The sequence below is a fragment of the Tachyglossus aculeatus genome, chromosome 4 (genome assembly GCF_015852505.1).
Source record: "Tachyglossus aculeatus isolate mTacAcu1 chromosome 4, mTacAcu1.pri, whole genome shotgun sequence".
In the NCBI taxonomy this organism is placed as follows: Eukaryota; Metazoa; Chordata; class Mammalia; order Monotremata; family Tachyglossidae; genus Tachyglossus; species Tachyglossus aculeatus.
Window position 1 is genome coordinate 136,787,744 of NC_052069.1, and position 26,742 is coordinate 136,814,485.

General features: G+C 52.8%; 1 protein-coding gene across 3 annotated transcripts in view; it reads left to right on the plus strand.

Annotated features, from left to right (window-relative positions):
- The window catches only part of EXOC6B (exocyst complex component 6B), a 388,942-nt gene that overhangs the window by 297,303 nt on the left and 64,897 nt on the right, over positions 1-26,742 (plus strand). Inside the window, exon 21 of one of the 3 annotated variants that reach the window (XM_038745564.1) lies at positions 11,195-11,240. The exons of the other annotated variants lie outside the window; for them this stretch is intronic. Coding sequence (XP_038601492.1) covers positions 11,195-11,200 — 6 coding nt within the window. The 3' untranslated portion in view covers positions 11,201-11,240. Of the gene's footprint in view, positions 1-11,194; positions 11,241-26,742 lie in introns of those variants that run through there. 3 annotated transcript variants of the gene reach the window in all.

Consider the following 26,742-nt stretch of genomic DNA (forward strand, 5'->3'; position numbering starts at 1 on the left):
ATGCAAGGAATCACCTTTTGGGACCAGTCTCTTGCCTTGGCGCCTCCAAATTAATCCTCAGTGCTCCACCTTAGTGAGCGTGGCGTGGTGGGGCTACCCTACCGTCCTTTCCCCGAGGGAGGTCTGGAACTCGCTCAGTCTCCCCAGCGGTGCTGGCTCCAGGACGGAGGGGTCACACCGACAGGGCCCACGTGGCGAGACCTGCCCCTCTCAGAGCGCCTTCCAGACTCTCTGACCTGTTAGTGACCCCTTCCCAGGGTTCTCTACTTCCAAAACACCTTCCTTGGACACCTTGGGTGGTAGGGCGAACCCGGTGAACGCATTCTTCCCCCAAGAGAAAGCACAGGAAAAAGCAGCCACTCTAGAGGGACGTTCTCGGAGCCAAACCCAAATGAAAAGTGGGCCGTTCAAGGAGCATCAAAAAGGCCCGGAGGTTAGGGTTGAATTGGGACCCTGGGAATTTTCATCTCGCGCCTGTGTCTGTTTGTCCGTGTGCCCATCTCTCTTTCTCCAAGAATCTGTTGTCTCAGAGCCTTGAGCTTGGATCCCAAGCTCAAAAAACATTCGCACCTTGGAGGACTCTTCTGTCAGAGCTGCTTTAGAGCACACTGGGGATCTCCAGAGTTCCAAGAAAAACAGATATGTTCCCAGCCTGATGCTCCCAAAGGGAGATCTTGGCCACAGCGATGACCCCACTGGGGGTGTGTGTGTGTGTGTGTGTGTGTGTGTGTGTGTGTGTGTGTGAGAGAGAGAGAGAGGAGAGAGAGAGAGAGAGAGAGAGAGAGTGTGTGTGTGTGTGTGTGTGTGTGTGTGTGTGTGTTTGTGTGCTCTCCAGGACCTCTGTGGAATTCTGCCTCTGTGTTAAGAGACTCTCCCTCCCCCACTGATCCCCATCCCCTGTTGCCATGAGGTGTCAATCAGTCAGTCAATCAATCAATCATATTTATTGAGCGCTTACTGTGTGCAGAGCACTGTACCAAGCGCTTGGGAAGTACAAGTTGGCAACATGTAGAAACAGTCCCTACCCAACAGCGGGCTCACAGTCTAGAAGGGGAAGACAGAGAACAAAACCAAACATATTAACAAAATAAAATAAATAGAATAGATATGTACAAGTAAAATAAATAAATAAATAGAGTAATAAATACATACAAACATATATACATATATACAGGTGCTGTGGGGAAGGGAAGGAGGTAAGGCGGGGGGATGGAGAGGGGGGCGAGGGGGAGAGGAAGGAGGGGGCTTAGTCTGGGAAGCCCTCCTGGAGGAGGTGAGCTCTCAGTAGGGCCTTGAAGGGAGGAAGAGAGCTAGCTTGGCGGATGTGGGGAGGGAGGGCATTCCAGGCCAGGGGGATGATGTGGGCCGGGGGTCGATGGCGGGACAGGCGAGAACGAGGCACGGGGAGGAGATTAGCGGCAGAGGAGCGGAGGGTGCGGGCTGGGCTGGAGAAGGAGAGAAGGGAGGTGAGGTAGGAGGAGGCGAGGTGATGGAGAGCTTTGAAGCCAAGGGTGAGGAGTTTCTGCCTGATGCGCAGATTGATTGGTAGCCACTGGAGATTTTTGAGGAGGGGAGTAACATGCCCAGAGCGTTTCTGGACAAAGACAATCCGGGCAGTGGCATGAAGTATGCCAATGACATTGAATGCTGTCTTTGTGCAGAGCACTATACTCAGTGCTTGGGAGGGTGTAATACAGTAGAGTGGGTAAATGCGATCCCTGCCCTCGAGAAGCTTACGGTCCACAGGGGAGAAGGGATTAAAAAGAAATTGCAGCTAGGGGAAACAACAGAGCAGAAGGATCTGTTGTGCTGTGGGGGTGAGGTTGGAGAGAATATCAAAGAGTTTAGGGGGAACAGACCCAAGTGCAGAGACAATACAGAGAGAGAGAGAAAACAATGGCAAGATGAGAGGTTATCTAGGGAAGGTTTTCTGGAGAGGACGTGACTAGGAAGCAACATGGCTTAGTGGATAGAGCCTGGGAGTCAAAAGGTTTGGGTTCTAATCCGGGCTCCTCCACTTGTCTACTGGGTGGCCTTGGGTGAGTCACTTTACTTCTCTGGGCCTCAGTTTCTTCACCTGTCAAATGGGGATTGAGACTGTGAGCCCCACGTGGGACGGGGACTGTGTCCAACCCCATTTGCTTGGATCCACCCCAGCGCTTAGGACGGTGCCTGGCACACAGTAAGCGCTTAACAAATACCTGAGTTATGATTAGGGCTTGGAAGATGGGGAGGGGGCAGCCTGTCGGATATGAAAGGGGAGAGGGTTTAAGACCAGAAGGAGGGTGTGAATGAGGAGGTGGATGGTGAGAGATGAGTTGGAAGGCTGGTATCAGAAGCGTGAACGGTTGGACGGCAGATAGTGGGAGGGGAGCCAGAATCGGCCCCCAGAGCTGATGTACTTCAGAATGTCCTGACCCCGGCCTGAAAGGCATTCAGTTCGAACTTTCCCCCTCTACTCTCCTTCTCCTCTGGAGGGGGGCATGGTAGTGAAATCGCTGTTGAATGTAACATGATTCTCAGCAAACAGTGTCGGATGAAACCGTTCCCATGTTTCAATCTATCAGTCAGCCAGTCAATCAGATTTATTGAGTGCTTACTGTGTGTAGAGCAGTATAGTAAGCTCTTGGGAAAGTACAACAGAACAATAATCAGACACACTCCCTGCCCATAACGAGCTTACCATCAATCAGTTGATGCTATCTACTGAGCGCTTACTGTGTGCAGAGCACTTGGGAGAGTACACTCTATCAGACACATGTCCTGCTTTGAAAAGTCTCTGTCCATCTATGTGCGTAGAAATGGCTTCGTACTAATCGCACCGAGCTGAAAAAAAGACGCTTGCCTGAGTCTCGTACCATCCGAGCCCATCCCCGAGGGGGGAACTAGCTGGCAATCAGTCAGTTAGTGGTGTGGAGCACTGTAATAAGGGTTTGGGAGAGTACAGTGCAACAGAGTTGGTAGACGCATTCCCTGCCCACAAGGAGCTTTGACGGGGAGAAAGACATTAATATAAATAAATCTTCTGTCCCCTTAAGAGCTCAAACAGTGCCATTCCTGGATCAGACCCCATCCAGCCCATCCAGAGCGGCCCTGGGGCCCTTGAAAGAACCCGGGGCTGAGACCAGCAGCTGATTTTGGGGTGGAAACAATGCCATGGCTCACCCCCAGGATGACTTGGAGGCGATTAATAATAATCTTCATAACAATAACGATAATAGTGGCTATAATTGCGGCACGTGTTAGACGCTTATGAGGTGCCAAGAACCACACTGATCGCTAGGGGAAATTCAAGATGATCAGGTCGGACACAGTCCCTGATCCTCATGGGGCTCACAGATTAAGCAAGAGGAAGAGCAGGGATTGTACCCCCATTTGACGGATGAGGAAACCAAGGCCAAGAGGAGTTAAGAAGCGTTCTTTCCATTGTGTTCACTGGGCACCTGTCCCCCTCCACTGGGGATCCCTCCTCCTGATAGTGGGGACTTTGCCAAATAGACCTGTGCCTCCGCCCTGCCCACAGCCTTCCGTTGTTTTGTAGAAGGATGGATCGATCCTGCCGTCTCTCCCCTCCCCGCAGAGAGCTCCGTTGGTCCTCTGCTTCCAGAGAGGAGATGGTTCTCTCGGCTGCCCAGGCCTACCTTGTTTACCTGCCAAACCCAGGGCAGGAGGGGCCCCCAACTTTCTGGGAAGTAGAGTGGGGCCGTTTCAGCCAGTAGAAAGTGACATTGCATCAGACCTCCTGAACGGGGCTCCTCACCAGCAGAGGCATCCCAAGATAGCTGGGTTTTTTTTTTTTTTTTTTTTTTAGCTCAAGCCCGAGAGCTCCCCGTGGACTACTTATTTCTCAGTTGCGAAGCCTGCGTTCGGCGGTAAACATGGCAGAACTCCTTCCTTCTCAGAGGCCGCTCCTCCCGGCCTTAAAGCCAAAGCACCCCGCTGGCCAGATGCTCCCCGGGGAATCCCGGGCGGAGTCTGTGGTCCACCATGCCCCAGGAAGGAAAAGATGGAGCCTGCCCTCTGGGTACCCTGGGGTCGGAACCGGGGGCCAGGATGTGCTTCCTGGGTGGTCCCGGTCTGATGGGGAAGCTCTCTCCCTTTAGGGGGGCTCTGGAGCTGGGAACCAAGACCCCCTGACCCTCTGTTCTCTGTGCCCTCCAGGCTCCCTGGATAAGAGGCCATGGGCAGTCAGGAACACCTCTTTCCCTCTCCTGCCTGCCAAGTGGCTCAGATGGAAAAATCTGACTTTTATTTAATAATCATTTAATTTTATTTTACCCTCAGTGGAAAACCACTTCCAGTAAGGAGCCAGGCGTGCCAGGTACAGCGTATATCAAGTCTGGTATTTATAGCCGTTGGCCAGGCCGCGGGACGAGAGGGACATTTTCTCCCAGACGCCATCCCCGCCACCAGGCTCTCTTTACCCTTGCCTCCAGGGATGCCCTCTCCCTTCCTGGAGGAGCCCCCTTCCCACCTTTCTCCCTTCTCTCCCCTCCCCCTCCCTCATCCGTTCCTTCCTTCCCTCCCTGCCTCTGGCAGGGCTGCCTGGGGCCTTTCTGGAGTGAAACAGCTTGTTGAAGGTGGCGGGGACAGGGGCGGTTTTGTGTGACACCCCACCGCCGGAGCATGGAATTCCCACTTGGGAAGCGAGAGGAAGCCATTGGCTTGGAGATGCCGGAGTCAGATATGGTGCGACCTGATGACGACTCTGTCTCTGAGCGCTCTCCGGGCCGGAGAGCCCATGGAGCCCATGGGCGGGAGAGCCGGCTGCAGTCCTCCCTGCCTGTTTGGGAAATGGTTCCTGCTGGGAGGAGGGCCAAGCTGTCCCAGGAAGCCAATCCCAGTAGGTCGGGCAGTTCTGGTTCCTGGGATGAGAGGGCCAGCCCCCAGGGTCCCGCGGCCACAGAGGCACGAGGCTTCCCGTAGCGGGACGGCGGTCCGGGGCCCAGGCACCGGTGAGCCATCTCTGCCGGGTCCTGGGGAGGGAAGTCAGGGATGGAAAGGGGCAAGTCGGGGTGTTGGACGGTCGATCCCCAACTACAAGGGTGGAGGCTCAGGAAGACCACCAGCAGGAGATTCCTCGAATGTCCTGGTGCCTCTTATCAGCGACGTACCCGGGCTAGACTGACCCGAACCTGGCCACAGTCAATCAACCATTCGGTCGTATTTATTGATCACTTAGGTCGTGAGGACTTCACCCTTGGGAGAACATAATCCGATAGACCTGGTAGACGCGATCCCTGCCCAGGAGGAGTTCACAGTCTAGAAGGGGAGACAAAGCTTAAAAATAAATTACAAAGAGGGGAGAGCGTCAGGCTGTGGACATAGAGAAGCAGTGTGGCTCAGTGGAAAGAGTCCGGGCTGTGGAGAGACAGGTCATGGGTTCAAATCCCGGCTCCGCCAATTGTCAGCTGTGTGACTTTGGGCAAGTCACTTCACCTCTCTGTGCCTCATTTCCCTCATCTGTAAAATTGGGATTAAGACTGTGAGCCCCACGAGGGACAACCTTATCACCTTGTAACCTCCCCAGCACTTAGGATAGTGCTTTGCACATAGTAAGTGCTTAATAAATGCCATCATTATTATTATAAGGATGTGGGGTTGAGGGTGGGGTGAATACCAAGTGCTTAATCCAAGTGCACAGACGACACAGAAGGGAGGGCCAATAGGTGGAAACGATAGCATTTGTTCAGCACTTACTATGCACCGAAGTAGATACACGGTTATCAGTTTGGACACAGTCCCTGTCCCAAGTGGGGCTCACAGATTTAATCCCCACTTTACAGATGAGGTGAAAGAGGCCCAGAGCAGTGAAGTGACTTGCCCAAAGTCACAAAGCAGACAAGAGGCGGAGCCGGGATTAGAACCCAGGTCCTTCTGGCTCCCAGGTCCGTGCTCTATCCTCCATGCCAAGCTGCTTCTAGGGGAAGCGAGGTCTTAGGAAAGGCTCGTTCTGGTGGGGTTTTTTTAATGGCATTTATTAAGTGCTTACTATGTGCAAAGCACTGTTCTAAGCACTGGAGAGGTTACAAGGTGATCAGGTTGTCCCACAGAGGGCTCACAGGCTTCATCCCTATTTTACAGTTGAGGTAACTGAGGCACAGAGAAGTGAAGTGATTTTCCCAAATTCACACAGCTGACAAGTGGCAGAGCTGGGATTTGAACCCATGACCTCTGACTCCAAAGCCCGGGCTCTTTCCACTGAGCCATGCTGCTTCTCGCTTTGTTAAGCGCTCACTGTGTGCCAGGCACTGTACTAAGCTCTGGGGTAGATAATGATGGTATTTGTTAAGCACTCACTATGTGCAAAGCGCTGTTCTATGTACTGGATACAAGTTAATCAGGTTGGACACAGTCCCTGCCCGACATGGGGCTCACAGTCTTCATCCCCATCTTCCAGATGAGGGAACTGAGTCCCAGAGAAGTGAAGTGACTTCCCCGAGGTCACACAGCGGACAAGTGGCGGAGCAGGGATTCGAACCCTTGACCTTCTGATTCCCAGGCCCAGGCTCTGTCCGCTAGGCCATGCTGTGGTGACTCTGGAAGGGGGAGGGACACCAGGCTCTAGCTTCAGGTGGGCTCAGAAGGGCTGTGCCTGGGTGGTCCCTTGGCATTGCCCACTAGGCCGCCCGATGTCCCTACTGCCCCAGCTCCTACAAATTCTCAAATTCTGTCATCTGAGGTCATCCCTGAGCACACGCCAAGACCTCCTTCCTCAGTTTCTCCATCCGCCAAAGGGGTCATCGAGCGGCCAAGGCCTCCGCCCTGGGGGACTCTCAGGGCCACTGAGGGAGAGGCCAGGGCTGAGCCAGCGGCCCATGGTTCCGCTGGGAATGGCCGGGGAGAGGGGAAGAGGAGGCAGACGAGCCACTCTGGAAACCGCGGCTATTTTCAGCCTGTCAGGAGTGTCCTATCAGGAAGAAATATCTGAGACGGTAGGGACTTGGCAGCGTCTGCGAATGTGAAAGCCACCTCTTCAAACCACTTCAGTGGGGTAAGATCTATGGAACCACTATCTTGGAGTTTATAACAGCCGCTTGCTCACCACTTGTCAAACAGCAAAGATCGCTAAGTGCGTGCGCGTGTGTGTGTATGTCTATGTGTGTGTGTGTGTGTGTGTTTGTCTGTGTGCAGGCTCTTCACTTTGCTCCAAAGCCAATTGTGGTTAGAGTGGCTTTGTATGGCAGGCTGCCACCCATATAATCAGTGAATTCCATCTGATGCATTAATTATTTTTTTCCTTTCTCTCATGACCTCTGATAGGAATACTTAACTGCGAGAGGGTGGTTTTCCCTGGGGTTTCCCTAGCTTCAGCCTCCAGCCCCACGCCGTGTGAGCCCCTTCTCCTCCGGGAATGCGGTAGGAAATGAAGAGAGAGAGGAAACGGGGGCAGGTGGGCAATGGAGGCAGAGCATTCTGGGTCCAGGGGGAACCTTGCCCGGAAGATTGGCGTGGTCTCTCATTCAACCAGAGGTTCAGCTTTTGGCCTGCCCGTTTTCTGTTCGCTGGCTCTTCCTGGCCTTTCCAGAGGGGATGACGAAGGGAGGTGGGAGTCACAGACGGGCCTGGCTTCCAGACAGAGCAAGTGAAGACTTTATCTTCAACCCCCTTTTCTACCATCCTCTTTCAGTCACTCTCAGTAATCCCAGAATTGATTCTTTACCTTGGGCTGGGCCTCCACTACGTACAACTCTGCTGGGTACCTCTTGTGTGCAGACCCCTTTATCGGGTGTCCCCTGGTGCTGAGCCCCGTACCAGATGTCTAATAGTAATAATAATGATTGTGGTATTTGTTAAGCGCTTACTGTGTGCCAGGCACTGTATTCATTCATTCAATCATATTTATTGAGCGCCTACTGTGTGCAGAGTACTGTGTGCAGAGTGTGTACTAAGTGCTTGGGAAGTACAAGTCGGCAACATTTAGAGAAGGTCCCTAGCCAACAATGGGCTCACACTCTAGAAGGGGAAGACAGACGACAAAACAAAACAGGTGGACAGGTGTCAAGTCATCAGGATTAATAGAAATAAAGCTAGATGCACATCATTAACAAAAGAAATAGAGTAGTAAATATGTACAAGTAAAATAGAGTAATAAACCTGTACAAACATATATACAGGTGCTGTGGGGAGGGGAAGGAGGTAGGGCCTCTGACTCATTCACTCATGCATTCAATCATATTTATTGAATATGAACTGTAGATACGAGTTAGGTTGAAAACAGTCCGTGTCCCATGTGAGGCTCACGGTTTCACCCCCATTTTACAGATGGGCTAACTGAGGCACAGCAAAGTGAAGTGCTTTGCCCAGGGTCACACAGCAGACAAGTGGTGGTGCCAGGATTAGAACCCATGACCTTCTGACTCCTAAGCCTGTGCTGTATCTGCAGGGTGCAGAGGCTTCTGCTCTGTGCTTCTTGTGTGCAGAGGCCTGTAGCAAGTGCCTCTTGTGTGCAGGGATCTGGACTGGGTATCTACTATGTGCAGAGCCTGTAGTGGGCACCCACCGAATGTAAAACCAGTGTATGGCTCTAATGTATGTAGAGGCACGTACCAGGTGCTTACTGTCTGCAGAGCCCTGTGTTGGGCATCAGTACATCAAGGAAAAAATCCCTGACCTCCAATTAGTCATATTTATTGGACACTCACCATGTGCAGAGCACTGTACTAAGCACTAGGGAGAGGACAATACTATATAATAGACCCGGTCCATGCCTGCAACGAGCTACAGTGCTCTGCACACAGTAAGCACTCAATAAATACGATTGAATGAATGAAAGGGGAGACAAGCAGAAGTGGGTCCCGTCTCATGGAGAAGACGGAAGACCTAAAGGAATGAATATTCCGGCATTAGCGATCAAGGAAAGGTATAAATCATAGATACAAGGGTAAATGTGCCAACACCAGCAAGTAAAACAAAGAAATGCATGGGTGTTGAGGCTCCTGGATGGGATCAGGAAGAATGGGCATTCATCTCTACCCCAGTTTCCGTCGGAAGTCAGGGTGTAGACGCTCTGCCCTGGGACGGATTCCAGGTTAGGCCCAGAGAGGATAGAGTCTGAGGGAGTGATCTCTCTGTTCCCGCCCCTCATGACCTACTTGAAATCCCAGGTGAAAGGCTGAACTTCCCAGATCAGGTCTCCGAGCTGCCCCCGTCCTAGGAGCCTGGAATCAAAATGGAGTTGGAGACGAGGCGGAGAGAGGGGCCGTCTTCCCAGGTGGTTTTCCCAACCGCACTGGGCCCGGCTGGGATGCCAGGATGCCTCGCTTCCTGCTGGGCCAGTGTCATGGGAACGGCAGGCCGTGGGCTCTTTCCTTGGACTAGGGGATCCAAGAGGGGATTAGCGGGAGAAACCCAGATTTCCACCCAGAAGACATCTGGGGAACCTTCGGCCAGAAAACCGAGAAGAGAAAAGGCAACAGGGTCTGCTGCTCAGGACTCAGGGACGGTCCACTGCCACTGTCCACTGATCTTTGGGTCTCGGGGGTGGAAGGTACTGAGTGCTGACTCTGTGCAGAGCACTGAACTAAGAGATTGGAGGTGTCCAATACACCCTCGTGGAGCTTACGGTCTAGCAGGGGAGACAGACATTAAAATGAATTACGGGCCGGGGAAGCAGTGGGGTATAAGGACCTTTACATAAATGCCGTGAGGCTTGGGATGAGCTATCAGAGTGCTTAATGGATACGGACCCAAGTGCAGGAGGGAGGGTGAATAAGGTGGGGAAAGGAGGTTAGTCAGGGAAGGCTTCTTGGAGGATATGTGATTTTAGGAGGGTTTTGAGGTTGGGGAACATACCGGTCCCAGTGGATACGTGGGAGAAGCAACGTGGCTTAGTGGAAAGAGCACTAGGAGCCAGAAGACCTGGGTTCTAATCCCGGCTCTGTCGCTTTCCTGCTGTACCACCTTGGACGTCACCTACCTTCTCAGTGCCTCAGTTTCCTCATCTGTAAAATACCTGTTCTCCCCCCAACTTCGACTGTGAGCCCCACATGGGATAGGGATCGTGTCTGACCCGACTTCCTTGTATTCGCCTCAGCGCTCAGTACATACGCAGTGGAGATGTCCACAGGATAACTGTGTTTAGAACAGTGATCCGGGCAGCAGAGTACAGTTTGGACTGGAGAGGGGAGAGGCTGGAGGCAGGGAGGTCGACAGGGAGGCTGATGCATACAAGTCCTGGTTCTGATATATCAAGTGGGCCCCCCCCCCCCCTTCTCCTTTGCCCCCAATTCAGTCCTCGCTCTGTTACTGACCAGGAATTCCTATCCCCGAGGTCCTCAATGACTCTGAGCACCCCCGGCAGAGGAAAGGGTTTGGGGAAGGGGGAGATAAGGTTTGATGGGCCGACTCTGATGCAACTCCAGGGAGTGGGTGACGTCGGGGAGGGGTCTTCGCCAGAAACAAGGGATCAGGTCAAACGGGGCTCCCCGGATCCTCCGAGGGATGGGGCGACCAGCCCGGGAATCCACACGTACAGGCCCCGAAGCCCAGTGGGCCCACCAAGACCTACTGGCCCCAGTTTTGAGGACATCGGCCTAGCAGGAGGGAACAGTAGCCTGGGCCCGGGGCAGGGGAAATCTGCGAGCAACAGCTGGTTCAAATCTCTTCCCAAGGCCCAGGCCGGGGACCCGCGGCCGGGCGGGGAGGGCGGGCCCAGGCCCAGCAGGCTCCTCGGTCGCCCTTCCTGTCCCCCCAACCCCCCTCCACCAGCACCCGGGGATCTGGGCCCGAGGCAGCCGAGCGGGCTGTGGAGGGTCTGGGCTGCGGAACACCCTGCTGTTTTTGCAGGGGGAGACTGGGAGCCGCCTGCCACGTTCCGGAAGGAAATCGTCAGGACAGGGAACGCAGGCTGGATTGCTCAGGGTTCCAACTGGCGAGCAGCTCGGGGCCTTCCCCGGGGGGCCTGGCTGTGCAGATCAGGTCCTTTAAACGGCCGCCCGCGAGTTCCCCGTCTGCAGGGGAACACGGCTGCGGTTTCACGACGGTTGTGTCCCGTACGTGTGCCGGGCGGCCTAGATTTCAGAGGTTTCTTTATTTTGGCTCCTTCCTTTTATGAGGTAATAGCCCCCAAAACGCTCTGGCAGAAAGTCAGACGTGGCAGAGGCGAAGCCGTTAACTTTCCTCTGCTCGCTTTCCCCTCTTGAGTTTTTTTTTTTTATTATTTTTGCTTTTCGCTTTTCCCTGGGCGAGCCAGAAATAGTTCGTGCACGCACACGAGGCGGAATCATTCAGCTGCCGGGCTCACGATCGTCAGGTCGACGCTGTGAGGTGGCGGAGGGAAGCAGCTTCCGGAAGTGGAGGCGTGTCCCTCTGGAACACAAAACCCACCGCTGACGCCCCACCCCGGGTTCCACCACGGCCCGGCCTATCTCCCCCTCTAGACCGTAAGTTCCTTGTGGGCGGGGAACGTGTCTACCAACTCTATTGTATTGGACTCTCCCAAGCGCTTAGTACAGTGCCCTGCACGTGGTAAGCACCCAGTCAATACCGTTGATTTTTGAGTGATTCCAGTCCCCGGGGCTCAGCCTCCGATTGTCCACAGTGGAGATGGCATGCCAAATTGTACTCTCCAAGTGCTTAGTACAGTGATGTACACCTAGTAAGCGCTCAGCGTGGCTCAGTGGAAAGAGCCTGGGCTTTGGAGTCAGAGGTCATGGGTTCAAACCCCAGCTCCGCCAATTGTCAGCTGTGTGACTTTGGGCAAGTCACTTCACTTCTCTGTGCCTCAGTTACCTCATCTGTAAAATGGAGATTGAGACTGTGAGCCCCCCATGGGACAACCTGATCACCTTGTAACCTCCCCAGCACTTAGAACAGTGCTTTGCACATAGTAAGCACTTAATAAATGCCATCATTATTACTATTATTATTATCAATAAATTCGATTGAATGAATGAATGAATGAATGGGTTCTAATCCTGGCTCTGCCACTTGTCTGTTGTGTGACCTTAGGCAAGTCACTTCACTTCTGTCAGTTACCTCATCTGTCAAATGGGGATTGAGACTGTGAGTCCCACATGGAGTAAGGACTTTGTCCAGCCTGATTTGCTTTTATCCACCCCAGCGCCTGGCACTTAGTAAGCGCTTAACTAATACCATGATTATTATTATCATTAACAATATTACCCTCCGTTCTCTGGCTGTGCCCTTAGGAACCCTGAGAGAGATGAGCTGTAAGATGGGGAATACGGGCCCCAGACAGACAGGGAGAGTTCCTTGACCGGGCTTCTGCACGCTTCCTGCCGCTGAGCCTCCTTTGATGGAAAAGCAAACCTCGCTCACCCTGCAGAGCCTTTCTGGTCTCTACGGTTCACTTCGTTTCTGGGGCTTTGCTCAGAATACCTGGGGCTAATCAGCTCAGAACCCTTTCCCGCCGGGCTTCTTTGAGCAAAGATGATGCGAATAGGACTGAACCGGGTGCCATGGAGTGGCTCCGACATTCGCGGGGAAATACTCAAATGATTCCAAATTGAGACTGTCAGCCACCTGTCCCCAGGAGGGAAGTGGGGGCTTACAAGATTGGGACAGTGTTCCGGTGATTAACAGAAAGGATCTGTTCCAGACCAGCCTGGAACCTACCCCCTACTCACTCCAACCCACTGGGTTCCAGGCTGGGTTCCAGGGAACTTTGGGCCCGCTGTGTCAGAGACCCTTTGGGAAGCCCAAGCGTCATTCCCACATTGGAGGCCGCGTGGCCCCTGGAGTGACAGGTCCGGGGGAAGACCCTCCCCAGCTCCATCGAAGAGCAGTTTTTCTTCCAGGAAGACTTTTCCTCCCCAGAAATTTAGAGCCCGTGAACCACTAGAAAGGTGCGTTCACCCACGGACCAAGTTTTGCCGCTTTCCCTTTGTCAGTGAGCAGTACGCCCACCTACCCCATACCCACAATGTACCACATCTACATTTATACCCACCCAATATACCCGCTGCATCCTGGGGGAGGAATTCATCTCCATCAGCCGCTCCTTCCATGTATGTGTTTGTACCCGGTATCCTTAGCTCATATAGAAACACTTAAACAGTTTCCTGGATTAGTGATTCAACGATTTAGTCAGCTATCTCATCCTGACATACTTGTTTTCCTCCCTATCTCATCCTTGTTCTCTCCTAACGCTCCCTCCATTTGTAGATGTTGGGTAGACCTGTCTCCCCCGATGGAGTGAAAACCCCCTGCCGCAGGGCAAGGAATGTGTGTTTCACTTACTACAACGTGTTGCCCTCAGATTCTTTATAAGTCCCATTTCCATTATTATCTCTGCTCTAAAAGCGGCCGTCCAGAGGTTTTCCCTCTCCACTGAGAATAGCCCACTCAGAGGGTTGAATGACGGTGTGAGGGATTTAGTATTGTACTCTCGTAAATGCTAAGTACAGTGCTCTGCACATAGTAAGCGCTCAATAAATACAATTGATTGGTCAATCTCCACGTCAGATGCGGGTGATGCTGCTAATTAAGTGCTTCCTGGGTGCCAAGCCCTGTGCTAAGCACAGAGTAGATAGAATACAGTCAGAAGGACCTGGGTTCTATTCCCGACTCCTCCACTTCCCTCGTGTTTGATCTTGGGCAAGTCACTTCACCTCTCTGTGCCTCAGTTACCTCATCTGGAAATGGGGATAAGACTGTGAGCCCCTTGTGGGACAGGGACTGTGTCCAACCTGATTAACTTGTATCTACCCGAATTCATTCATTCATTCATTCAATCGTATTTATTGAGTGCTTACTGAATACTTACAGTAGTGCCTTAACCAGAGTAAGAGCTTAACAAGTACCATAAAAAAAACTTGACTGGAAGCATTCAGGTTAACGCTCTTGCTCAGGGAATCTCTGTCAGCGAAAACAGTGGAGCCCCAAAGTCTTGGGATGGTTTAGGTAGCCTCCATCCCGGGTCTGAAGACCACCGGAGGGTCCACAGTTTTGGACAACGCTGTGACACAGGGAGCCGGAGTGATCTCTGCCCTCTCTTTAGCTCCCGGAACAGCAGAGCCGGGGCGTGTGCAGATTGCCTAGGTGCCGAGTCGCTACAGCGGGCCGTCCAGAAATTCTTTCCCGGCCTAGTTTAATGTTTTCCTTATTGCCCATTCATCACCGAGCTGCACGCTTCCAGCCAAGCGGCCTTCCTCGGGTCAGTTGGCCGAGACAGTGGGCGGCAATGATAAATCTGTGCTGGAGGAGCTCGGTCCCGAGGCGAGAAAGGTTGGGGCCGTGGCGCCTCAGCAGATGTTCGCGGCCATGGACGGGAGCTGGAGGCTCCAGGGGCATGACAGACCCCGCGGAGGCGGGCAAGGCCGAAACCCGCTGGCCCCCCACGGGCCGTTTCGGGGTCACCTGAGGCAGCTGGGGAGCAGGGAGCGAAAGGCTGGGTGGGCCAGAGCCTCCGAGGCCACATGGACGACGGAGTCCTCTCTGGGTGCCCAGTGTCTCACCTCCGTTCTAGAAAAGTGGGTCAGGTGTTCAAAGTCTATGACGTGGACGGATTCTCCACCACCGGAGTCAGAACGTCGGTGGGGGTGGCTGTTTTGTGACGGGTGCTTGACCCTCTCATCTCGTGCATGGTTCAAGGGGGAATCATCTGCTGGGCACGAACTCGGCAGCGTGTGCCCGCTGCTCTACTCTCCCGGATTCTTCTTCCTTCTTCTCCAGTGTCGTCGTCTTCTTCTCCCCACGTTCTTCCCTGAGCCGACCACCGGGCCCAGCCGGGTCTGCCCGCCTCCGGTCCCCAAGGCCAAACGGCCTCTCCTTCACAGCCCTCCCATGTCCCTTTCTTCTTCTGGGAAACCCCACCGTCAGTGAATCAACCCCTCATACTTATCCACCCCAGATCGACACTGGGCTTCCAGGGCCACTTGTAAGTTCACCGGGGAGACGCAAGTCCCCAAGGCAAAGGGCCATTAGGAGTGCCCGCCAAGGGCAGGAAATGCCCAGGTAGCAGATTGTTCCAGGTGTCCTTGCCCAGTCTGGGCAGCCCTTGCCCCTGTCTTCCTCCAATCATCCTTCCCAACGGTATTTTTTTGATGGCACCTGTTAAGTACTTACTGTGTCCCAGGCCTTATACTAAGGGCTGAGGTAGATTCAAGCTGGTCAGGTTGGGCACATAGGGCTCACAGTCTTAATCCCCGTTTGACAGACGAGGTAACTGAGGCACAGAGATGTGCAGCGTCGTGCCCAAGGGCACCCAGCAGACAAGTGGTGCAGCCGGGATTAGAACCCAGGTCTTCCTGACTCCTGGGCCCATGTTTTATTCGTTATTCCTCGCTGCTTGTCTGCTTGAACGTCCAGCGGGTGCCGTGTGCTCCAGACTAAGCACACGGGACAGAACCACAGAGGCACAGACGGTTAACAGGTAGCTGAATTCTCCCTCTCAGGTCACCCCCAGGTGGAGGCGCTCACAAGCTGGGAATAGCCAGAATGCAGGGAGGGGAGGGCTTGGACAATTAAAAATCGCCGGAGGACCCGGGAAGGGGAAAATCATTAGATCATCATGAGCAGCAGCGTCGATTGAGAAGCAGTGTGGCTCAGTGGAAAGAGCCCGGGCTTGGGAGTCAGAGGTCATGGGTTCAAATCCCGGCACCGCCAATTGTCAGCTGTATGACTTTGAGCAAGTCACTTCACTTCTCTGGGCCTCAGTTCCCTCATCTGAAAAATGAGGATTGAGGCTGTGAGCCCCACAGGGGACCAGGACTACGTTCAACCCGATTTCCTGGTATCCATCCCGGCACTCAGTACAGTGCTCCCAACTTGTACTTCCCAAGCGCTTAGTACAGTGCTCTGCACACAGTAAGCTCTCAATAAATACAGTTGAATGAATTAAATGAATGCTCAGCACATAGTAAGCGCTTAACAAATACCATAATAATAATTATTATTTTTACAACGGCTCACTCATGTTTCCCACATCCTCTTTGTATGTGCTCCTCTCTCCCTCACTCCTCTCCTCACCTCTTTCTTCTCATCCTCCCCCTCATTTCATCTTGCCCTTCCCCACACCCTCTAATAATGATAACGATGATAATAATTGTGGTATTTGTTAAGCTCTCACTGTGCCAAGCACTGTACTGAGTGCTGGGTTGGACAGATGTCCCACACGAGGCTCACGTGATGAGAAGGAGGGTGAACAGATGAGGAAACAGAGGCACAGCGAAGTGAAGTGACTTGCTGAAGGTCACACGGCAGGTGAGCGGAGGAGCCAGGATTAGAACTCACGTCCTCTGGCTCCCGGGCCTGTATTCTTTCCACACGGCCAACCACTGTGCATCGTGTCATCTTTGCCACCTCCTTCAGAGCTGTGGGGTTTCTCCAAAGCCAACCGCTTCTTCAAGCAGGAGCTGAGGGGAGGGAGCCACCAAGACAACATCAGTCCTGTGTGCGGCTCCTACTCCAAGTGTTGGGCAAGCTAGGGACGGACCACCCCCTCTCTGGGAAAACTGGGAGCTCCTAGCATTTCTCTCCTCCCTCCCTCGACATTCCCTTTCCCTTCACGACCCTCCAAGGGGTCGTCCATGAGACGAGATTGGGCCATCTCCCGCGGTCCCAGGAAAGCAGGTTTAGAGTGAGGGGAGCCGGTTGTTTCTAGAGTTGTCTTGCTACTGCTTTTTAGTTTTCTCCTCCTCCCGCCCCTCACCCCTAAAGGGAGCGATAAAGTCACCCCGGCTCTCCTTCCCGCCCCAGCCTCGGGCCGGTGTGAACGGAACGGTTAGCTTGCATCCCGGGGCCTGGATGGGGACCACGTAAGCATTGGGTGTTTAGGTTACCACTGAGGTCTGTTAGTCTTGGCCGGGGCAGGAGAGGCCCAGCGCAGAAAGGGATATCGGATCCTCCGTGGGCCGGAGAGTGTAAATAAGCATGCTAATTGGACAGGGGGCCAGCTCCATTAGCGGCAGCGCCAGACTCGATCTTGTCAAGGCCGTATCAGGGAGCTGTGTCAGCCCAAAGCAAACACAGCGGCTGGGCCGGGGTGGTGGATGCCATCTCAGTCCGGGCCCTCCCGCTCTGGGCTCAGGGGAAGCAGCGTGGACAGACCACCGGTCCTGGGAGTCAAAAGGGCCCGGGTTCTAATCCTGGCTCCGCTGTGTGACCTTGGGCTGAACCACTTCACTTGGGTGAAGGACCTGGGTTCTGATCCTGTCTCCGCCACGTGTCTGCTGCGTGTGACCTCAGGCACATCACTTCTGGGCCTCCGTTACATCATCTGTAAAAATGGGGAATATGGCCTCTTGGAGGAGATGTGACCTTATATTTGTACAGATTTATTACTCTATTTTACTTGTACATATTTACTATTCTATTTATTTTGTTAATGATGTGCATATAGCTTTGATTCTATTTGTTCTGACGACTTTGACACCTGTCTACACGTTTTGTTTTGTTGTCTGTCTCCCCCTTCTAGACTGTGAGCCTGCTGTTGGGTAGGAACCGTCTCTATATGTTGCCAACTTGTACTTCCCAAGCGCTTAGTACAGTGCTCTGCACACAGTAGGCGCTCAATAAATACAATTGAATGAGTGAATGAATGAATGAATAATAATAATAATAATGATACTACTACTACTACTAATAATGGCATTTATTAAGCGTTTACTATATGCAAAGCACTGTTCTAAGCGCTGGGGAGTTCACAAGGTGATCAGGTTGTCCCACCAGGGCTCACAGTCTTAATCCCCATTTTGCAGATGAGGTAACTGAGGCACAGAGAAGTGAAGTGACTTGCCCAAAGTCACACAGCTGACAATTGGCGGAGCCAGGATTTGAACCCATGACCTCTGACTCCAAAGCCCGGGCTCTTTCCACTGAGCCACGCTGCTTCACTGTACTAAGCGCTTGGGAGGGTACAATATAACAACAAACAGCTTAGTGCCCTGAGCCACGGAGGGGCTAGGGTTGGGGCTAGTGGTTATTATTATTGGGGCTCCCAGGGTTCGATTGCATCCTCAGCCCAGAGCCTGGCCCTATGGCGGCCTCCAGAAATAAACATCCATCGGGGAGGGAATTCCTCTTCCAGGCGGCCACACTCGGTTTCTCCAGACCTGCGAGTTTGGAGGCCCTGGATGGTGGGGGAGGGAGCTCTAATGATGAGCTGGAGGAAGAGATGATGTCACGCTCTGTGGAAATGGCTTTTTTTTCCCTCTCCCCCAGGGACTTCTCCTTTCTCATTCCTTCATTCATCCCATCACACTCGTTATTTTAAATAGTGGAAAGGGACAGAAGACTGCCGCAATGTAAACCACTTTCTTCACGTCCTCAGATCCTCCCGTCCAGGGCCTGGGCCGAGCGCTGGGTCCGGGGGACATTTCCAGCACATGGCGGGCCCGTCTGTCGACGCTGGGAGGTGTCAGGGAGATGGAGCAGTTCATTAGGCAAGGCTGGGGTGGGCAAGGAGGAATGAAGGAGCAAGCGGAATTGGCACAGGGGATGAGGAGGTGGGTGGGTACAGTCCGGGCATAAGCGTAAACGCTGTCTTGCAGCTGTGCCCAAAGTGAGGGCAGAGATGTTCTGGCTTTTAGGGGGCTGCAGGAGCCCCCAAATCTCCATCTGCCTGGTTGCCAAGATTTGTTTGGGCTTGGGGCCGGATTGCAGGGGGATGGTTTGGGTTCGGTTTACTTACTGTGGCCCCTGAGGGGGAATGATTTTTTATGGTGAGCATTATGTGAGCATTGCACACAGCAAATGCTCGATAAATATGACTGAATGAATGACCGGAGAAAGAAGAGCGGGCAGAGCCGATCGTTGGCGGATACCTTCCTATCCTGAGAATTTCAGGAATATTGTACTTGGAAGAGATTGTCCTTAAAGAGTTGGCTGGAGAGGCAGGGGAACATTAGGACATTGTATTCCCGGCCGGAAAACCAAAACCCGAAGTTCCCGGGGGAGATGGAGGTCGTGGGCTTGGGAGGAGCATCCATCGGGGTGCCCCCAGTAGTGGCCAGGGGAAGACCAAGCTGGGGAAGGTATGGGGGTGGGGATGAGCATGCCCCCCAAATGTGAAGTGGCCAGGACAGAGGACGATATCTTTTGTTTCACGCCTGGCCCCCGTCCACACAGACCCTCCCCTGGATGGGTGACAGGGCCGGAGCGGACATCTGGTCTGCTTTCTCACAGCTTCTGTTTGGCATCCTCCGGGAACTTGTCTCTGGGGGACAAAGGCCATCGAGTTCCCGTCTTCAGTTTCCAAGGAGCGGCCTGTTGGTGTTTGTTTTACCGCAAGACTAACAAAGGCCGAGAGGGGAAAGAAGGTGAAAAGTTTTCGGTGGTCATTTTCATTCCCTGCTCCCATTCCGTCCCTGGGCCTCTGCCAGAGCACTTTATGGGTGCAAAATTCAGTTGGGAAGTTGCCACCGCCCAGGGGCAGAGGCATCAGGTAACGGGGAGGGCGGGAAGTAATGCGATTGGATGGTGTAATGGGGGCGGGGCTCAGTGACAGTTATTATTATTTTTAATAATAATAATAATAATGGCATTTATTAAGTGCTTACTATGTGCAAAGCACTGTTCTACGCGCTGGGGAGTTTACAAGGTGATCAAGTTGTCCCACGTGGGGTTCACACTCAATCCCCATTTTACAGATGAGGTAACTGAGGCACAGAGAAGTTAAGCTACTTGCCCAAAGTCACACAGCTGAAAAGTGGCGGAGCCAGGATTTGAACCGATGACCTCTGACTCCAAAGCCCGGGCTCTTTCCACTGAGCCATGCTGCTTCCCCGGTTGGTGGAGACAGGAGACTTGCTATCGGGGGCGGGGGCATCCGTGTCACAGACTAGCTGGGAGACCTTGGGCCAAACCTTCCCCGCGGGGCTAACCGACCCTGCATCACCCTGCTGGGGAGAAGCAACGTGGTCTAGTGGGTAGAGAATGGACCTGGGAAGCAAAGGACCTGGGTTCTAATCCCAGCTCTTCTACTTGTCCGCTGTGTGACCTTGGACAAGTCACTTCACTTCTCTGGGACTTAGCTCACCTGGAAAATGAGGATTAAGACTTTGAGCCCTATGTGGAGCAGGGACTGTGTCCAACTTGATTAACTTGTACCTAAGCCAGCGTTAGTACAGTGCCTGGCACATAGTCAGTGCCTAACAAATACCATAAAGAAAAGATGAATGAGATGGAAGTGTGACCTGGTTTTCCCCTTCGCAGCATCCTTGGGTCCCCGGGACTGGGATGGTCCATCCACAATGGCTAATGGCCTTCATGCTCTTCCACTTGGTGTGACCTCAAGTGGTTGAACACCTGCTAGGCCCTAGTGAGGCAGCCTCTGTAGTCTGTCAGGTTGTGCAACAATTTCTTTAGCCCGGGCATCCCAGGGTGTGTCCCAGAATTTGGAGAGGACAAGATCTCAGCCCGAACATCCTGCAGCTTAAGTGAAGGTTGGTCATCTCCTGGCCTCTGCCTGCCTCTTGAAATGACCGGGGGACAGAAGGGGAGAAGACCCCGGGGCATTCAGTCAAATCCGCGCTCATTCCTCGAGCGGTGAGCGGCCCTGCCCTGAAAGTTGTAAGCTCATCGTGGGCAGGGAATGTGACGGGTTATTGTTGTATTGTACTCTCCGAAGCACTTGGTTCAGTGCTCTGCACACAGTAAGCGCTCAATAAATACGATTGGATGATTGCATGAATGAATGCTGGTCAGGGACAGGCATTAGAAAGCTGGCTAGTTCTGATCCGAACTGTTCGAGCCACGGGCCCAACCAGGGCTCATTCAATCGTACTCCCCACGTTTGCCATAGAAAAAGAAAAGAAGAATCTGGGAGAGGGTTTTCTCTGTCGCAAGTCAGGGAGATACTGTTCCGGGCTGATCCAGCTACTCTCAGATCAAATGGCCAAATTTTATCGGTAATAATAATAAAAGTGATAATAATAGTAATAATAATGGCAGTGATGAAGTGCTTACTGTACGCTAAGCACCGGCATAAATACAGGGTTATGAGGTCATGAGTCCATGACCCATGCAGGGCTCGCCTTATCTATCTTATCCTCATTTTACAGATGAGGAAACTGAAGCCCAGAAAGCTTAAGTGACACACAGGCCAGCGGCAGAGCTGGGACTAGGGAACCCAAGCCTCCTGGCTCCCGGCCCCGTGGTCTCTCCTGTAGGCCACACTGCCAGCACAAATCATTCCACTGGCCCGAAAGGGCAGCCACACCCCTGTTGGGCGGAATTCCCGAATTTGGAATTTGGTCCTAAGTGGTTACTATCCTCTGAACCCCGTGCCCTTTCCACCAGACCGTAGCATCTTGGGCAGAAGCGTCAAGGGAAATCATGAGACAGGGCGAAAGTCAAAGCAGCCCGACCCCACAGGGCAAAGAGCCGAAAAGACGATGCCATCGAGGGGCACCAGTTAGCATATACGTGGTGCAGTCGGGGCAGTGGTTACCAAGGTGACCCTCTCAGCAGCATGTACCCCCACAGGTGATCCCGCTGGCAGCCGCTTACTTAGTCTATGAGCCCCGTGTCTCATCCTATTAGCCTGCATTCCCCCCAGTGCTTAACACAGTGCTTCATTCATTCATTCATTCAATCGTATTTATTGCGCGCTTACTGTGTGCAGAGCACTGTACTAAGCACTTGGGAAGTACAAGTTGGCAATATATAGAGACGGTCCCTACCCAACAGCGGGCTCACAGTCTAGAAGGGGGAGACAGACGACAAAACAAAATATATTAACAAAATAAAATGCATAGAATAGTAAATATGTGCAAGTAAGTAAAATGTACAAGTGCTTGACATATAGAAGTGCTTAAAAAATACTGCTTTGAACAGTGCTTTACACATAGTAAGTACTTAATAAATGCCATTATAAAAATACCTCAATTATTATTACTTCTTCTTCTGTTATTATTATGATTATGGAGAAAGAAGGGCAGATGTACCAATTGAGAAGACCTAGATCATCACCCAATTCTTAGGTCTAGGCCTCGGGGAAATGAAACAATAACAATAATGGTCGGGAATTTTAGAGCGGCCAGGCCCACCTCCTCCCGCCGACTCGCTGATCAGGCAATTTTATGGGAACAGCGGGCGCGAACCCGGGGTTCGCTGTCTCTCTGTCAGTGACCACTCTCTCTCCACTTCCCAGCCGGGGCCCTGTCACTCCGGTCACGAATGACTTCCCTTTCTGGGCACTTCGCAGCTAGTCGGATGAGAGCGTCCCACGTTGGAAGGGGCAGTTTACCAGAACGGCTTCACTGCGTGGGCCTTGGGCGTCACAAGATTGAGTTTCAGGGAAGGCGGTCACAGCGTTCTGGGCTCGGACTCAGTCAGAGCAGTCATTGGAGCAGAAGACCTGCACCTAGCCCTCAGCGGGGGATCTGGGGAGTTGCTGGGAAGCAGGGGGGGGAAAATGGGTTGAGGGGAAGACGAATCAAGGAAGGAGTCAGCCGTGGTGTCATGCACGGTATGGGGGAAGCTGCCGGAGGAGCATTGTGCAGGATAAGAGAGGTGGTCCCTTATTTAATAATAATAATAATAATAATAATTGTGGTATTTGTTAAGCGCTTACTATGTGGCAGACACTGTACTAAGCGCTGGGGTGGATACAGGCAAATCAAGTTGGACACAGTCCCTGTCTCATGTGGGGCTCAGACTCTCAATCTCCATTTGACAGATGAGGGAACTGGGGCCCAGAGAAGTGAAATGACTTGCCCAGGGTCACAGAGCAGACAAGTAGCGGAGCCGGGATTAGAACCCGTGACCTTCTGACTCCCAACCCTGGGTTCTAGCCACTAGGCCATGCTGATTTCTCCTAGGACCCCCCACCCCCCACCCCAACCCCGACCCCGGAGGCTGTGCAATGGGATCCCAGCTGGACAGGTGGCCGGGCTGGACTGTCCAGGCCGACTCTCCCCTGAGCTCCTGGAAGAGCCTGAGGCCTGGAGGAAGATTCAGCTTCAAAAGGTGGGAGGCGCCGGCTCATTTGACATGAAAGACCGAGTTAAGGATGAGTGGGCTTCCGAACGGATTAATATCACTAGAAATTCTCAAGCCCCGGCTTGCCTGGAGCCAGGCCGGGTGGATAGGCCCGGGACCTCCGAGTCCTCCCGCAGAAACGGCGGATGTGGGGATTCGGACCCGCTCCGCATCCCGGCCGCTTCCCCGCCGGGCTGGGCGCGGAGGACTCTTGGGCCCCTGCTGAGGGGCAGCGCTGGTGGCCGTGGAGGTGACAGCAGGCTGAACCTAGGCAAGATTAAGCATCGCCCTGCCCAGGGTGCTCACAATCTGAATCAGGCAGCCGAGGCGCAAATACTGATAGCAGGGGGACAGACGGAGGGGAGGGACGGGAGGGACGGGTGAAGTGAAGGGGAGAGGTCAAAAGTTCAGAGCCGGGTTGGGATCCCGTGGCCTTCAAGGAGGGGAGTTAAGCAGGAGCGAGCAAAGGAAAGGACAGTCATTCCCGGGCCTTGGCAGGAGCCAGAGGAGACACTACCCCTCGGCCTGGGTAAAGTCGATTTTCTTCTTGATCAAATAATCCAAGAATTTCTGGAGGATGATGGGAGACGGATGGAGAGAGATGGTTCGTGGCACCCACCTGTTGTACTTTTACAAGTGCTTAGTACAGTGCAGTGCTCTCAGGGGTGCTCAGTAAACTCCCGTAATACTACAACTAGCACTATTACTACTATTGAGAAGCAGCACGGCTTAGTGGATAGAGCACGGGCCTCAGAGTTAGAAGGTCATGGGTTCCAATCCTGGCTCTGCCACATGTCTGCTGTGTGACCTTGGACAAGTCACTTCACTTCTCTGGGCCTCAGTTCCCTCACCTGTAAAATAGGAATTAAGAGTGTGAGCCCCATGTGGGATGGGGGCTCTGTCCAACTTAATAATAATAATTTTGGTATTTGTTAAGTGCTCACTATGTGCAAAGCACTGTTCTAAGTGCCGGGGAGGATATAAAGTGATCAGGTTGTCCCATGTGGGGCTCACAATCTAATCCCCATTTTACAGATGAGGGAACTGAGGCCCAGAGAAGTTAAGTGACTTGCCCAAAGTCACACAGCTGAGAAGCGGCGGAGCTGGGATTTAAACCCGTGACCTCTGACTCCCAAACCCGGGCTCTTTCCACTGAGCCACACTGCTTCTCTTAAGTTGTATCTACCCCAGCGTTTTGAACAATGCTTGGCACATAGTAAGCTCTTAACAAGTACCATAACAAGTACCATAATTATTACCACATTCATTCATATTCATTCATTCATTCAGTTGTATTTATTGAGCACTCACTGTGTGCAGAGCACTGTACTAAGCACTTGGAAAGCACAATTCAGCAAAAAAGAAAGGCAATCCCTGCCTACACTGGGCTTACAGTCTAGAAGAGGGGAGACACACATAACAACAAGTAAACAGGCATCAGTATAAATAGAATTATAGATATTTACATCTCCTACTACTAACACTGCTACTACTATCACTACTACTGCTATGAAGCAGTAGAGTCTAGAGCATATGTGAGAGTCAGAGGACCCGGGTTCTGCTCCTGGCTCAGACACTTGCCTCCTGTATGACCTGGGCAATCATTGAACTTCTCTGGGCCTCAGTTTCCTCAATTGTAATTCCTCCCTCCCCCACCTCACAAGGATGTCTTGGAGGTACCGGAAAGACTGTAACTCCTCTAGACTGGAAGCTCATCGTAGCCAGGGAGTGTGTCTGTTTATTGTTGTGCTGTATGCTCCCAAGCGCTTAGTACAGTGCTGCACACACAGTAAGTGCTCAATAAATATGACTGAATGAATGAATCGAAGAGTGCCAGACTAATTCCAGGTGTTACCAGCAGCTACTCTGACCCGCCCGGGATTCATGTGCTCCATGGAGTGTTCTCCCCAGGGACAGCTCCTGGAATTTTGGTGGCCCAAAGCCGCCCATTGCCTAGGCCGCTTTGTGAGGTGCGCAGGTCCTTCCTGGCTCCGGGTGGGGAGGTAAGTCAGAATTCCCAGGCAGTGAAGATGTGGACTGCTCTTCAGTTTGCTCGATTTGCTGGTATCCACCCCAGCGCTTAGTACAGTGCCCGCCGCACAGTAAGCACTTAACAAATACCATCATCATCATCATCGTCGTTATTACTATTTACGCCCCATATTTCACCCTTCCCGCTGTCTTTGGCCCGTCCCTTGAGTTCTATCTCCTCCTACAGAGTGTCTTTCCTGCTATGGACCGGCCAGATTTATGGCCAGAATCAACTTATTTTTATCATGGTTTAACTTTAAACCAGGCCAGAGCCTTCCCCCGACGCCTCTCCAAATATCATTCCCACAGGAGGTTAATGTTCACCTGGGGTAGAGCCGGAAAAATGGGAGGAACCAGGTGTACTTTGGGAAGGAGCGCCGGGGGGATCGCCGTATCTCAAAGGTTCCCGTCACGAGATGATCTCCACCTGAGACAGTCACGGGGGGTGGGCGGCAGAGGGGATTAGCAATGAAAGATCACACCGGGTGCCCTCAACCCTGGCAGGAGCTCGCATCTGAGAATTGCGAAGCAATGACCCAGGGAACACTCCTCTCCCAGAGCTGAAAGCCAGTGGCCAACCTCAGGGTTCGAATGATCTCAGGGCTTTGCAAAGCGGGATTACTGAGAGTTCCTTCCTCCAGAAAATGGACTGAATCCTCGCTGCAGAGTCGGGCTCAAGCCGGTGGTGGTTTTTCAAGCTGAGGGCCTTCTAAACAGAGGAAGATTAAAGCATGAAAACAGCATTTCATAATAATGATAAGGGTATTTGTTCAGCGCTTACTATGTGCCAGGCACTGTACTAAGCGCTGGGGTGGATACAAGCAAATCGAGGTGGACACGGTCCCTGTCCCACGTGGGGCTCACTGTCTCCATCCCCATTTTACAGGTGAGGTAACCAGAAAAGTGAAGCAATTTGCCCAAGGGCACACAGCAGACAAGTGGCGGAGCTGGGATTAGAACCTATGACCTTTTGACTCCCAGGCCTGTGCTGTTGCCACTGGGCCATGCTGCTTCTCATCAAATTCTGCGCTCTTATGCGGGTTGCATGTGCATATTTTTGGATGGGGGGAAAGTTATCATATCAAGTTACTGAGTAGCTGCTGGAGCAGTCGTATTTGTATCTATTCAGTGCCGACTGTGTGCAAAACACTGCACACCCGACTTGGCCCTGGCCCCTAAGAGACTCACGCTTTCAGAGTAAGTGGGCCGAGGGGATTGGTGACAGGCCCAAACGGATGTACCAAATAATAAAAACACAGACACGCCACGTACAGTGCTCTGCACACAGTAAGCCCTCAATAAATGCCATTGATTGACGAAGACCAAGGTGAGCATCGATAGATCGAAAGCAGTTGGGTTCTGTGATGCGAGGACCCGGATTCTGTCAGGTAACAGGAGGTCAGTCAGTACGGTGAAAAGGGGAGTTAAAGGCAAAGAAATCCCACTCCCCTGCCTCAGTGAGTTTCTAAGCGAAGGAGTTTCTGAGTGAAGGAGGAGGAGGCTGTCCAGGTCAGATGGACAAGAACGGGCAGGACTACATCTGACTAGAGGTGACCGCGTGCCTCTTGATAGCATGTAGTGGTGGTGCCAAGGTTAAGTGCCCTGTCCAGATGGAGAAACTGAGTCCCCCGTGTTGCTGAGCAGTTTCCCTGCGACCCAATGCGGTTCAGGGAGTGACTCGCTGCTGGAGATAGGACGGGTGCCCGAGGAGACCTCATCCAGGCTCTCGGGGACCCCCTCAAAGGCCAATTGGTGCCCGTTGGGCCCATCGACTTTGGGCCCCACTACTGGGGCTAGGCCTGCCGGGGCCCCATCATCGTGAAC